At 39.0% G+C, this 14,159-nt stretch overlaps 1 protein-coding gene across 5 annotated transcripts in view; it reads right to left on the reverse strand.

The window, feature by feature from the left end:
* EIF2AK2 (eukaryotic translation initiation factor 2 alpha kinase 2) overlaps positions 1-14,159 on the reverse strand; it is a 39,774-nt gene that overhangs the window by 6,578 nt on the left and 19,037 nt on the right. For all 5 annotated transcript variants that reach the window (XR_004352967.1, XM_032653437.1, XM_032653438.1 and 2 more), the window contains exons 11-15: positions 12,669-12,785; positions 11,031-11,211; positions 5,943-6,071; positions 1,124-1,228; positions 6-59 (exon numbers count right to left, since the gene is read on the reverse strand). Coding sequence is in view for 4 of the 5 variants with exons in the window: in XM_032653437.1 (XP_032509328.1) it covers positions 6-59; positions 1,124-1,228; positions 5,943-6,071; positions 11,031-11,211; positions 12,669-12,785 (586 nt within the window). In the remaining variant the exon portion in view is untranslated. The remainder of the gene's footprint in view (positions 1-5; positions 60-1,123; positions 1,229-5,942; positions 6,072-11,030; positions 11,212-12,668; positions 12,786-14,159) is intronic.

A 14,159-nucleotide genomic window follows, 5' to 3' on the forward strand; every position in this document is an offset into this window, starting at 1 on the left:
CTTACTTCTTTGTTGTCAAATACATCTGAGAAGGTGCCATCCCTTAGATTTTCAAGAAGCTAAAAATTAAACATATATATTCATTAGGAAATTATTCACTTTGGAGAAAAAACAAACTTAGGAAGCACTAAAGCTGGGGATACCCTAAATCTGGGATGTTTCTAGATCTTTGGAAAATCTCTTTAGCCAAGAAGCAAGCAGGAATCCTCTCCTCCACCCACCCCATGTTATAACCATCCTGAACATTATAGCATGTTGAAGTGTTAAGAGCATCACATGAATTATCTCCCTTCATCCTTTTTGGAACCCTATGCAATAGGTACTTTGATTATTCCTGTTTTACAGAGAAGAAGGCTGTCGAATACAGGTGAGTCCCTTTTACTGAGCTTCAGACTAGGATATCCAGTTGCATGCAGGCTTCAGTGGCTCCCTGCTGCCTCCACAAGAAAGTCCATATTCTTGCCTCAATTTAGCCCCAATATATCTTTCCAGTACCATCAACCACTACTTCCTTGACTGATATACTCCAATAAAAATGACACCGGCCAGCTATTCCCAAACACACTTTCCACATTCCTGTCTCCACATGGCCTTCTTTCCAATCTGGACTATTAGAAGTCAACCAGTCCTTCAGAGCTCAATTTAAATGTCTCCATGAAACCTAAATCCCTACAGCTGGCAAGACCTCCCTCCTAGCTGTTTCCATTAGACCTCATGCCTTCTCCTAAAACATTTACAGCATTGTCTTATGTTACCTTTCCTCCTAGAATATAAGCTCCTTGAGAACAAGGCTTATTTATTTTCATAATCCTTGGAGCACGTAGCACAGGGTCTTATGCAAAGCAGGCAATCAAAACAATTTTACAGAGTGACTCAATTAGGAAGAAACAGCTACAGTTTTATGAGATGTACACACCTTCCAAAGAAGACCAAAGTTTTTGATCTTTAACAGAAAATACTGGTTGCCCAAACATGAAAGGGATAAAAATTCATATTTCATTTTCAGTCAGCACTAATATGTTCCAGCCCATCCTCACGTGGAGGCAATAACTGTTTGCAGCAGCACTTTGGACATGACGGCCAATAATATTTGTTGCTTAATTCTTTCTGTGAGATTATTTACCTTCACTGTTTCTAACACAGTGGAACATATGTGAAGAAGTTCTGCAAGAATTAGTCCCAGAGCAAAGATGTCCACTTCATTTCCATAGTCTTCCATACAAGAAATCTGAAGAAACCAAAGTATATTTACATTTGTGACTCATCTGATATAAACATCCATGCCTTCTAAAGCCAAAAACGTTATCTGACCAAAGTGTATCACACAACAATGTATGTTTATTAGCAAGATGTGTGGAGTCTGACTGCCCAGGTTCAAACCTCTGTCACTAAATAGTTGAATCACCATCAATGTGGGAATAATCTCAACCATAAAATGGAGGTAACAATAGTTTTAACCTCATAGCTTAACTGCAGGGTTAGATGAGACGAGCAGGTGAAGCAGTTAAAATCGTGCCCAGTAAATCAGCTGTATGCAAATGTTCACAGCAGATTTATTCATAATATTCCACAACTGGAAGCAATCCAAATGTCCATCAACAGAAAAATGGATGAACAAATTGTGGTATAGTCATACAACAGAATAGTATTCAGCCACAAAAAAGAATAATCTGCTGATATGAGCAACAACTAGAGGTTCTCCAACAGGCATTACTTTGAGTGAAATAATCAAATACAAAAGAGTACATACTATATGATTCCATTCTTATGAAGTTCAAGGACAGGGAAAACTAATCTATGGTGAAAGAAATCAAAGCACTGGTTGCCTCTGGGCAGTGGAGAGGAGTGACTGACTGGAAAGGGGTCTAGGGGAATACTCTAGGGTGAGGAAAATGTTCTACATTTTCATAGGCTTGTATGTTTCACAGGTCTATGCCTTTGTCAAAACTAAAAAAAAAAAGTACACTTAAGATCTGTGCATTTTATGGTGTATAAATTATTCCTCAATAAAATGTGACAATATAGGATGCAGGAGATATTTTAGAGAGTGGGAGTTAAAAGGGAGCTGTTAGTCCCCTACTGTCTTCTACCTTCACACTTTGCAAAAAACTTATATTTTTACGCTGAATGGTCCCCAAAGGAAGAGGTGTGTTCCTTCTTCATTCTAGACTCTCAAACCATCAGATGGCTCATTGTATTTTTTCTTAGATGACAAAATAGTAGGGGTATTTTGAAAGATATATTACCCTTCAGTAAAAAATCATCTTTAAAGGGCATTTATAAAAAAAAAAAATAGGACAAACAACCCCAAAAGATGAAAACAGACAGTAAGCAATCAACCAAAAAAACAAACAAAACAAAACAAAAAAGCCCCACCTACTAGAGTAATGAGTCTATATATAAACCAAACATTCATGAATTGATAGCTGTACAATCATATTCATAGCAGCAATACAGCGATACTCAAAGTAGCTAAAAGATAGAAGCAACCCTAATAGCCACTGATGTGACAGATTAACATAATGTGATATATCCATACAATGGAATATTATTCAGCCTTAAAAGAAGGAAATTCTGACATATGCTACAACATAGATGAATCTTGAGGATATTATGCCGAGTGAAACAAGTTAGTCACAAAAGGACCAACACTGTGTGATTCCACTTATAAGAGGTCCTTAGAGTATCCAAATTCATAGAGAAAGTAGAATGGTGGTTGCCTGGGGCTGGGAAAGAGGGGAATGGAGAGCTATTCAATGGGTCCAGAGTTTCAGTTTGGCAAGATGAAAAGTTCTGTGGATGGATGGTGGTAACGGTGGCACCACAGTGTGAAGGTACTTAATGCCCCAGAACTGCACACTTAAAACTGGTAAAGATGGTAAATTTTATGTGTATTTTACCACAATTAAAAATAAATATATTTTAAAAATCAGCAGCCTCACTAATAACCAATAAGATACAAGGAATCGCATTTTAATAGCAAAACATGATACGTATCCAGGGAAAAGCTTTAAAAATATGAACAATATTCATAAAGAAAAAACAAATTTTCATTGAATGTTTTCATTGAAGAATATAAAAGTGGCCTTGAGGTAGAATATATTACTGCTCCCAGCTGTGCACTGGCCTCCCAGAGAGAGCATGACACTTCCCCACCATGTGTTTGTCTTGAGCTGGCCAATTTGCTCTGGGCAATGACTTTCAGTGATGTATGCCACTGAGGAGCAGAATCTTAAAAGCCATCACAAGGTTCTGACACTGCTTTCTGCAGTGAGGACAGAAATACTCAGATAGGGTTCTTCCTTCAGCCTGGGCTCTAGAATGAAGGAGACACGTGGGGCAAAACTGGGCCAAGACTGCAGCCATCACACCACATGAGCAAGAAATAAACCTTTGGTGTTGTGTATGCCACTAGGAAATCAGTGTCATTTGGTACCATAGCATAGCCTGGCAAAAGCTGACTGAGGAGGATTTGAATAATTGGGAGAAATATACCAATTTCTTGGAGACTTCTTGGAGAAGAAGTCTCAAATATATAAAGATGTCAATTCCCCTCAATTGAATCCTTAAATATAATGCAATTGCTATCAAAACATCAACACCAGTTGTGGAACATGACAAACTGATTCTATAGTTTATTTGGAATAGTAAATGTGAACACTAAGAACATTTTTTTCTTCCAGTTTCATTGAGATATAATTGACCTACAGTACTGTATAAGCTTAAGGTAGAACATTTTTTAATTGAAGAATAATGTCCTGATATCTATCAGGACATTATATAATGCAATAATAATTCTATAATGCTAAAATATAAAACATTTTATAATGCTATAATAATTAAACAGGATGATATTAAAGAGGAAGAACATTAAATAAATCAACTGGACAGAATAGAGTCCAGAAACAGATCCATAAGTGTGTGGGAATTTCATATATGATAAAATAGCATATTTATATTGTGTTAAATATATATATATAAAATTTACCATTTTAACCATTTCCATTTGTACAATTTAGTAATTAAGTGCCTTCACAATGTTGCGTAATCATCACCACTATCTCCAGAAATTTTTTCATCACAAACAGAAAATGTACCCATTAAACAACAACTTCCCATTCCTCTCTCCCCTCAGCCCCTGGTAACCTCTGTTCTACTTTTTGTCTCTACAAATTTTCCTTAAAAGAATATTTTAGATCATTAACTATTTGATATATGGTGATGGGACAATTTCATACCCACATGGGGAAAATCAAGTTATACTCCTTCATATATATACAAAAATTAATTCAGCTAAAGTATCAATAAAAACACGAAATATTTTTACAATCTTGTGGTAGGAAGGACCTCCAAAATAAAAATGATTAACCCAGAAGCCATAAAGAAAGTATTGAGGGACTTCCCTGGTGGCGCAGTGGTTAAGAATCCGCCTGCCAATGTAGGGGACACAGGTTTGATCCCTGGTCCAGGAAGATTCCCACATGCCGCGGAGCAACTAAGCCCATGCACCACAACTACTGAGCCTGAGCTCTAGAGCCCGTGAGCCACAACTACAGAGCCCGTGTGTCACAACTACTGAATCCCACGCACCTAGAACCCATGCTCCGCAATAAGAAGCCACCGCGATGAGAAGCCCGTGCACCGCAACGAAGAGTAGCCCCTGCTCACCGCAACTAGAGAAAGCCCGCGTGCAGCAACGAAGACCCAACGCAGCCAAAAAAAAAAAAAAAGATCAAGCTACACCTCATTCATCTCAGTGACCAAAATTGCAGTCTGATAATTCCATAGTCCAACTGAGAGTGTGAGGGAGGAGGCAGCATTCTCGTACACATTAGTAGGAGAACATACTAGAGTCACTTTTTTTGAATGACAATTTCACAGCACGTATCAATTTTTTTTGAATTTTTGTATTTTATCTATTTTTTATATAGCAGGTTCTTATTAGTTATCTGTTTTATACATATTAGTATATACACGTCAATCCCAATCTCCCAGTTCATCCCACCCCCGGCCACTTTCCCCCCTTGGTGTCCGTATGTTTGTATGGACATCGGTGTCTCTATTTCTGCCCTACAAACCGGTTCATCTGTACCATTTTTCCAGGTTCCACATATATGCATTAATAGTATGTATCAACTTTGAACTGCACCTGTCATTCTAGTCAGCAATTTCAATTCAAAGAATCTATCATTGATTATCATCGAAATATTTGTTTTTAGACTCAAAGATAAGGAGGAAGACACGTAACATGTCTATAAATGTAAAAAGTTGGAAACAATCTAAATAAATGCCCATCAATAAGGCAATAGTTAAATGCGTGCCGGTATATCTATACTTTGGCATACAATACACTTGTTAAAAATAATGTGTCAAGGGCTTCCCTGGTGGCGCAGTGGTTGAGAGTCTGCCTGCCAATGCAGGGGACACGGGTTCGTGCCCCGGTCCGGGAAGATCCCACATGCTGCAGAGCGGCTGGGCCCATGAGCCATGGCTGCTGAGCCTACATGTCCGGAGCCTGTGCTCCGCAACGGGAGAGGCCACAACAGTGAGAGGCCCGCGTACCGCAAAAAAAAAAAAAAAAGTGTCAAATCTATTTGTACAGCTATGGAAAGATTATGATACACTGTTGAGTAAAAAAAAATTAAGTCACAAAATAACATTATAGTATCTTGTAAAATGTATTTATGTATGTTTTTATGTAAAAAGTCTCTGTAAATATGTATTTCTATCTGTATATTTTTTATAACCCAAAGAAAATGATCTAAAAGGATAAACCACAAACTCTAGTGAGAAGAGTAGAAAGGAAGGGTAAGGAGAGCTTTCCATTTTTATTCTATTTACTTCTGTACTGTTTTAATTTTATGAGAGGTGCCTATTATTTTTATAGTTAAAAAAATGAAAGAGATAAAAATATATATCAACAGAAAGGAAGGGGACCTCACCTGTTCTGGGCTCATGTATTGCCTAGTTCCCTGTTTACTTGTCCGTGCTTCATCATTTTTCAGGTATGTTACAAGTCCAAAGTCTCCAATCTTTATTTGGTTCATACCTACTAAAAATATATTTCTTGGCTACAGAAAAAAAATTTTAACTTGTAAGTACCAATTTGACAAGACTTTTATCACACATCCAAATCATATTTAGTAACAGCTATTTTTATATTTACTTATAAGGCATTTACTCTTACATAGGTAAGCCCAAAACAGGAAATTTATTATTATCAGTCTTTAAAATGCTAGCTGAGGAAGTAAGGACTTTTTGGCTGAGAGCAGAGAAGGCTTGGGGCATAGCTGCCTTCAAATATCTTAAGATAAGTGGAAGGTGGATTCACTCTGCCTGGTCCCAGGGGACAGATCCAGGACTAGAGGATGAAAACAACCACAAGATTTGCCTTAATATATCCTGATATACTAATCGTGTGGTCCAAAGAATGGGAGTTAGAGAGTTCCCCATCCTACAAAGTATTCAAGCCAGGGCTGGACGCCCACTTGGTGGAAACGTTGCAAATATGAGTCCAGGATTTGATGGGGATTGAAGTAGACACCCTTAAGATCCTTTCTAATTTTGAGATTCTCAGAATGAGTCCATTCCCAGTAATGCTGCAGAATATCATATGCAGAATTTCCCCTGGAGCCTTCCTTTACGTCTATTTCTCCAGGCGTCTGACAACTTCTTCACAAACGTAGCCCATCTTTTTTTTTTTTTTTTTTTAATATCTTTGAATTGATACAGCCACTATGGAGAACAGTATGCAGGCTTGCCCTCTATCTTTGAAGGCATATCAAGTTAACTGGAAGCTGATGACTAGCACTGAAATACTTTTTTTTCCACGTAATTCTTTAAGCAGATTGAAAAAAAAAAAAGGAATGGAAGAACCGAATGACAATTCCACAACTTTGTAGAAGGTATTGACCAATATTCTAAAGACCATGAAAACATGAAGGTTGTTGATGAGGAAATTAATATTTTGCCATTCTTGAGAAAGCTACTTTCAATGCAATGTTGGGCTATCCACACACACACACAGACTCAAGGAGACAACACTTAGGACAGGGCCTAGTAAAGAAACTGAAAGAGAAGAGACCATAAGCCCAAGCAGGTTGAAAGAGCAGCTTCGAAGAACCAGCCTGAAAAAGCCCACGCAGAAATCAGTAGTTAGATTATAACAATTAATGGTTAGATTGGAACCTACCACCAGTAACATGGACGGAAACCTGTAGACGTGTGGGGATGTAGAGAGAAAATGTGCCTCTGCTGTATTCAAGTTACAGTGTAGGAAGATGTTGGGTTTGCAAGTACAACTGCTGGTCCCACACAAGGCTACAGCCTGGCTCTGAGAAATAGGAGGCTGCATTTACGAAACTGTCTAAATATATAAGCTGGATGGGACTGTCTAATAAAAATATTAGATTGCTTGTTTATAGTTCATTAAAAAGAAAAAAACATGATGCCACATTTTGTCTAATCAGTTATGGTATGACTAGGCAAAATGTTGGATGGTAGAACATAAAAAAGGGTGCGACAAAAACAGAAAGACAGATCAGTGGAACAGGATAGAAAGCCCAGAGATAAACCCACGCACATATGGACACCTTATCTTTGATAAAGGAGGCAGGAATGTACAGTGGAGAAAGGACAGCCTCTTCAATAAATGGTGCTGGGAAAACTGGACAGGTACATGTAAAAGTATGAGATTAGATCACTCCCTAACACCATACACAAAAATAAGCTCAAAATGGATTAAAGACCTAAATGTAAGGCCAGAAACTATCAAACTCTTAGAAGAAAACATAGGAAGAACACTCTATGACATAAATCACAGCAAGATCCTTTCTGACCCACCTCCTAGAGTAATGGAAATAAAAACAAAAATAAACAAATGGGACCTAATGAAACTTCAAAGCTTTTGCACAGCAAAGGAAACCATAACCAAGACCAAAAGACAACCCTCAGAATGGGAGAAAACATTTGCAAATGAAGCAACTGACAAAGGATTAATCTCCAAAATTTACAAGCAGCTCATGCAGCTCAATAACAAAAAAACAAACAACCCCATCCAAAAATGGGCAGAAGACCTAAATAGACATTTCTCCAAAGAAGATATACAGAATGCCAACAAACACATGAAAGAATGCTCAACATCATTAATCATTAGAGAAATGCAAATCAAAACTACAATGAGATATCATCTCACACCAGTCAGAATGGCCATCATCAAAAAATCAAGAAACAATAAATGCTGGAGAGGGTGTGGAGAAAAGGGGACACTCTTGCACTGCTGGTGGGAATGTGAATTGGTTCAGCCACTGTGGAGAACAGTATGGAGGTTCCTTAAAAAACTACAAATAGAATTACCATATGACCCAGCAATCCCACTACTGGGCATATACCCTGAGAAAACCAAAATTCAAAGAGAGTCATGTACCAAAATGTTCATTGCAGCTCTATTTACAATAGCCAGGACATGGAAACAACCTAAGCGCCCATCATCGGATGAATGGATAAAGAAGATGTGGCACATATACACAATGGAATATTACTCAGCCTTAAAAAGAAATGAAATTGAGCTATTTGTAATGAGATGGATAGACCTAGAATCTGTCATACAGAGTGAAGTAAGTCAGAAAGAAAAAGACAAATACCGTATGCTAACACATATATATGGAATTTAAGGGAAAAAAATGTCATGAAGAACCTAGGGGTAAGATAGGAATAAAGACGCAGACCTACTGGAGAACGGACTTAAGGATATGGGGAGGGGGAAGGGTGAGTTTTGACAGGGCGAGAGAGAGTCATGGACATATACACACTAACAAACGTAGTAAGGTAGATAGCTGGGGGGAAGCAGCCGCAAGGCACAGGGATATTAGCTCGGTGCTTTGTGACAGCCTGGAAGGGTGGGATGGGGAGAGTGGGAGGGAGGGAGACGCAAGAGGGAAGACATATGGGAACATATGTATATGTATAGCTGATTCACTTTGTTGTAAAGCAGAAACTAACACACCATTGTAAAGCAATTATACCCCAATAAAGATGTTTAAAAAAAAAAAAAAAAAAAAAAGGGTGCGAAAAAAAAAGGGTGCCAACTGGGAATTCCCTGGTGGTTCAGTGGTTAGGACTCTGAGCTTCCACTGCAGGGGGCCCAGTTTAGATCCCTCGTCGGGGAACTAAGATCCCACAAGCCGCAAGGTGTGGCCAAAAAAAAAAAAAAGGAGCAAACTTTATCCAGGAGGTACAGGAATAAGGGCTGAGGCTGACCGAGGGGCCTGGGCCGACTGGGGGACTGAACTCCTCAGGCCCTAAGCCCTCACTCCACAAACCTCTGTGTCCATCACCAGCATTTTTGGTCTGGTTCTTAAGGTAAATGCTGGTCGACTTTATAGAATAGGGGCTTTCTTGGGTAAAGATGGTTCTCTGGCAAAGCCACCAGGAGCAGGTATTTTGCAAAGCATCACAAAATAAGGTGCACACCTTTGTTCATATCTTCTCTCAGATATGAGAAAACAACAACTGTAGCAGTGAAGCTAGGAAGTTGCAGAAGATGAAAGAAGGCTCAGTAGTATTAAAGTTTGACCTTTGAGCACCTGCCGACATAGAGCAAACATTCTCTGCAGACACAAGAAAAGATCACTCCCCGACACGGAGCACAAGCAGTGCAGAATACAGGAGGGAACTGGCAGACCAGGTGGTGGGAGAAGGGAGCACCGATCAGAATTTCACTAACTCATCCTGACAAGGGTCTGGGAGGTAACACTCAAACTGCTGAGTAGAGGAAATGACTGGGTAAGTAGATAATTTATTTGCAAATGATTGTATAAATAGATAATTGTGTTTAATTTCTTATTTAACTCTACGATTTATTTCGAAGTGTAGGTATAGCCATTCTAAATGTCACCTTTTGAACAGAGTCATTATATCATTCCAACTTCAAAGAACACCTTCAGATACTGTTAAAAAAAGATACTGGAACGAGGTAGACTCCTACTTGAAGGCATCAGACATCCAGCCCCTGGGCAGACCAAGGATGCAATACCTCTTAAGGGCCATCTTTTCCTACCTAGGCCAAACAAACAACTATGTACATGGTTGCTTATTTTTCTCAAGGAACTTTTTGCTTTGTTTCTCATTCCCGGCTGTTTTAGACAGGTGGGGTAAGCAGAGAGTCAAGGTCCACATAGACAAGGTGCTTCTGTCTGATCCAGAGTGACTGGGAAAGGCTCATAAAGGAATTGGGACCAAAGGGGACAGGCAGATAGTGTCCAATGCAAGAACATGAGCAAAGATTCGGTGACAGGATTCAGCATGGCCAGTCTGTGATAAGCGTAGGCAAATCACAGGGAGTATGGAGGAGAGACTGAAAGCTCTTCTGTCTCTCTTCTTTCACTTTTGAGGAGGAAATGGGAAAACTGCTCAACTAGACCGTAAAAGAAGCTAGGAAGCCCGAAGAAAATGAAAATACAAAGATATGCTACATTCCAAGGTTTGGGTTACTGCAATTTTCCAATCATGGGGCACAGATGTCTAACCAAATGCCAAGGAAATTCTAGACTCTGGACCTAGTGGCTGTGACTGCCCTCAAGAGTAATGACTGAAAGGTTAAGAGAACCATGTTTCCAAAGCCAGTTACCAGAGTCCCTTCTGCCTCTCAGACAAGCCTGAGAAGCAGGAGAGGCAGGGACAGAGCAGCCAGCTGGCTGTGCCAGCCACAATAATTATTTGCACAAGTGTTCAGTATACTAAAGCTCTTAGTGTTTACAACTGGGGTGTGACTCTCAGCCAGGATGACAAATAGAACCAGAAGTGAATGAGCTTCTTCCTGTGGAGCTCAGTGTCTCCATAAGTTTACAGCCCTGGAGACCTTCTGTGTGGTTCTATAGATTGGTATTTGGGGCAAGTGCTAGATCCATTCTAACTTTAGAGGATCAGAGATGTTATTTCCTCATGACTGTCAATCGATTCTAAAACTAAAGAAGACAGACTTTTAAATTAACTAATTTATCATTTCCTAACAAAGTATTTTTTCCACTTACCTTAAGGTCTCTATGAATTAACTGTTTGGAATGTATGTAATGCACTCCTTCTGTTATTTGTTTAAAGAATACCAAAGCCAAACATTTGTCTTGTTCCTTGCCTCTTCTATCGTCAATCCATTGCTTCAATGTCCCTTTATCACAGTATTCCATTTGGATGAAAAGGCACCTAGTCTTTGATCTGGGTATAAAACTCACAGTATGTTAGAAGTAGCAATACAAATAAATTTATTAAAAAATACACTTAAAATTCCATTAAAAAATTGCACCTTCTTAAAAATGCCAAAATATGTCTCAAAACAAACCTAAATATAACAAATTTGAATCAAAACATAATAACCCAGTCTTTATTTAAATCATAAATTCCCAGGTATCCAAAGCTTTGTTTAGCTAAGTTATAAAGTAGCAGCCTGCCCATTCTTTGTTGCTGAAGGTCCTTGATTATCTTTGCTAATAGATAGGAATAGAAGCATAAATACAATGGAATTGCAGAAAACCAAATTTCATTAATATATACAGTAATTTTGAAACATTTTAATTCACCATTGCTCTACTGAGCATCTATTTTGTGAAAGGCACAGAACAGGCATCTAAAGATAAGAAAGTGAGTTAGACACTATCCTTGCTGTCATGAGGATTATAGTTTAATAGGACAGAGATAAAGGAAAAACAAACCTAAAATAATAGTACATAGATAAGAATTCTAAGAAAAGTGCCAACAAATTGCTATGAGGTATAGCAGAGAGGACTGATTTTGCTAACCATGGTTTTTTGTTTAGGCTTTTGGGGTTTTTTTCTGAACTAAGTTGGCCTCAATACTAATTTAAATTCTTTGAGCATATATTGGCTAGAAAACAGAAAAAGGTAACCAGGAATTTGCTGAAAGCTGAAGAAGTCTGTATGTTGATGGTACTTCTGAAACCGATGATAAGGTTCTCAATTACATGGTGTGGAGACGGTGGATGAACAGGCCCACAGTGGCCTCAGGATTATACTGAAAGGACTGTCTCCAAGAAACAATGGGTGACTTTCCAAGGGAGGCGCCAGCTCTTTAAAACCCTTCAGTCCCTTTGCAGTGGCTTGTCTGAGACAAATCGTCAGTAATGCAAGGTTTGAGGGGAGGGTGCCCCCATCACAGCTCAGGGTCTTGGAATTATTTTCACTGCCCACCACCTGACCATAAGTGGTATAACTGCATTCAGAAGAGGCCCCTTGACTGCACCCTGCCAACCAGGTGAGAGGGACAGAAGAGGGTTGGCAGTGGAGGAAGGAGGGGAGCCTCCAAATGCAGCATAGACAGCAAGTTCAAACCTTCTTCACAAGACTGCGTTTATGGCCTGGACTGAAGTCAGGGCATGGGAGCAAGCCTGTACCTTAAACAACAGAGTCAGGAAAGCTAAACCTGAGATTTCAAAAACCACGGAGGACAATTTAAAAAAGGTTTTTTAAAGCAAGTCTGGAGCAAGAAAAAGACTATTCATTGTCTCCTTACTTGTAGAATGGAGGCATAACAGTGTCTCAGTGTTTCTGGCTGTGATTATTAAATGTAATAATTAATGGCCTTACCCAGTGGCCCACACATAGTAAATGACTGTTTCCTCTATCCCATTATGACTATGGGAATTTCCTTTTAGTTACCTTAAAGAATTTATGCTTTGCTCAGGATCGTAATCAAGCCCATCCCAACAACCGTGGTAGTGAACGATATTTGCATGATCAAGCATTGCCAAAGCTTTCACTTCACGCTCTACCTTCCTAGTTAAAAGAAACAGGAAACACAAAAGCGTCAGTATCCATCCCTGATAACAACAACAAAACGCCTCGAGCAACAGCAGACAGCTACTTATATTCCCTTATTAAACAGTGGCCATGGTTTCCACACTGAGTTTTAGAATGGAAGCCAGCAGTGCTCGAAAGGAAAGAGTGAACACACAGAAAAAACACAGCTGTTCTCACCCTCAACACAAGAGAAAAAAACAGTAACTTAATTATTCTAAACATCACAGTTTAAAAGTCATATGTAGTAGTCTGTGAACTGCCAGTGATGGAATTTTTTTTTCTGGGCGGGAGCTAAAAAAAATCATCCACTATGTTTTATTTAGACGTGTTAAAATCAATTTGGATTTCATAAGCAAACCCCATTTGGGTAGAAGTGGTAGGTAACACAAGCAGCATGAAGAATCTAATTCAGAATTTTCAGTGTGTGGCAGAAGTGCACAAAGGGGGTGATCTATGCAGAGAGACTGAAATTTCATTGCACAATGTGGAAGCTTTACAGGGATGTGTAGTCAAGAGCTATGACAATTCTATGCCAAATGGGATAAATCAATTTGTGATTTCAAGGGTGAGAAAATAAGCAAACATTTTATAATTTCTTTTTTTAATTTGAAAAGTTCTATATGATGTAAAATTTATAAAAATAAAGAAAAAAATTACTCATATGTCAACACAATTCTAACATAATCATTTATTATTTTAGATTACTTATTATAGTCTTTCTTCATATACATGTTTACATATTTGTAATTATAGGGTATATTTTATCCTATTTTTTTCTATATAATGTATTAGCTTTAAAATTTTCCTGATTATTATACAATCTGTATAACCATCATGTATAAAGTTTTTAATGTAAGATTTCAAAAGTATAAAAAAGTAGAGGAAATAGTAGAATGAGCCCCTACCTGGCCATCACTGTTTCATCAGATAAAACAGTTATTAACTCCTGGCCAATCTTGTTTCATTTATACTCTTACCTACTTCCTCATCTTCCCCCTGGATTATTCTAAAGCAACTTCCAGCATCATACTATTTCATGTATAATATTTACAGTACATAACCCTCATTTTTTTTTTTTTTTTTTTTTTTTTTGCGGTACGCGGGCCTCTCACTGCTGCGGCCTCTCCCGTCGCGGAGCACAGGCTCCGGACGCGCAGGCTCAGCGGCCATGGCTCACGGGCCCAGCCGCTCCGCGGCACGCGGGATCCTCCCGGACCGGGGCACGAACCCGCGTCCCCCGCATCGGCAGGCGTACTCTCAACCACTGCGCCACCAGGGAAGCCCTAACCCTCATTTTTAATGACTGCAAAATAGCCATTGATCAGGGGAGAGAACAAAACATACTTAATC

Source organism: Phocoena sinus, chromosome 13 (assembly GCF_008692025.1).
Source record: "Phocoena sinus isolate mPhoSin1 chromosome 13, mPhoSin1.pri, whole genome shotgun sequence".
Taxonomy (NCBI): Eukaryota; Metazoa; Chordata; class Mammalia; order Artiodactyla; family Phocoenidae; genus Phocoena; species Phocoena sinus.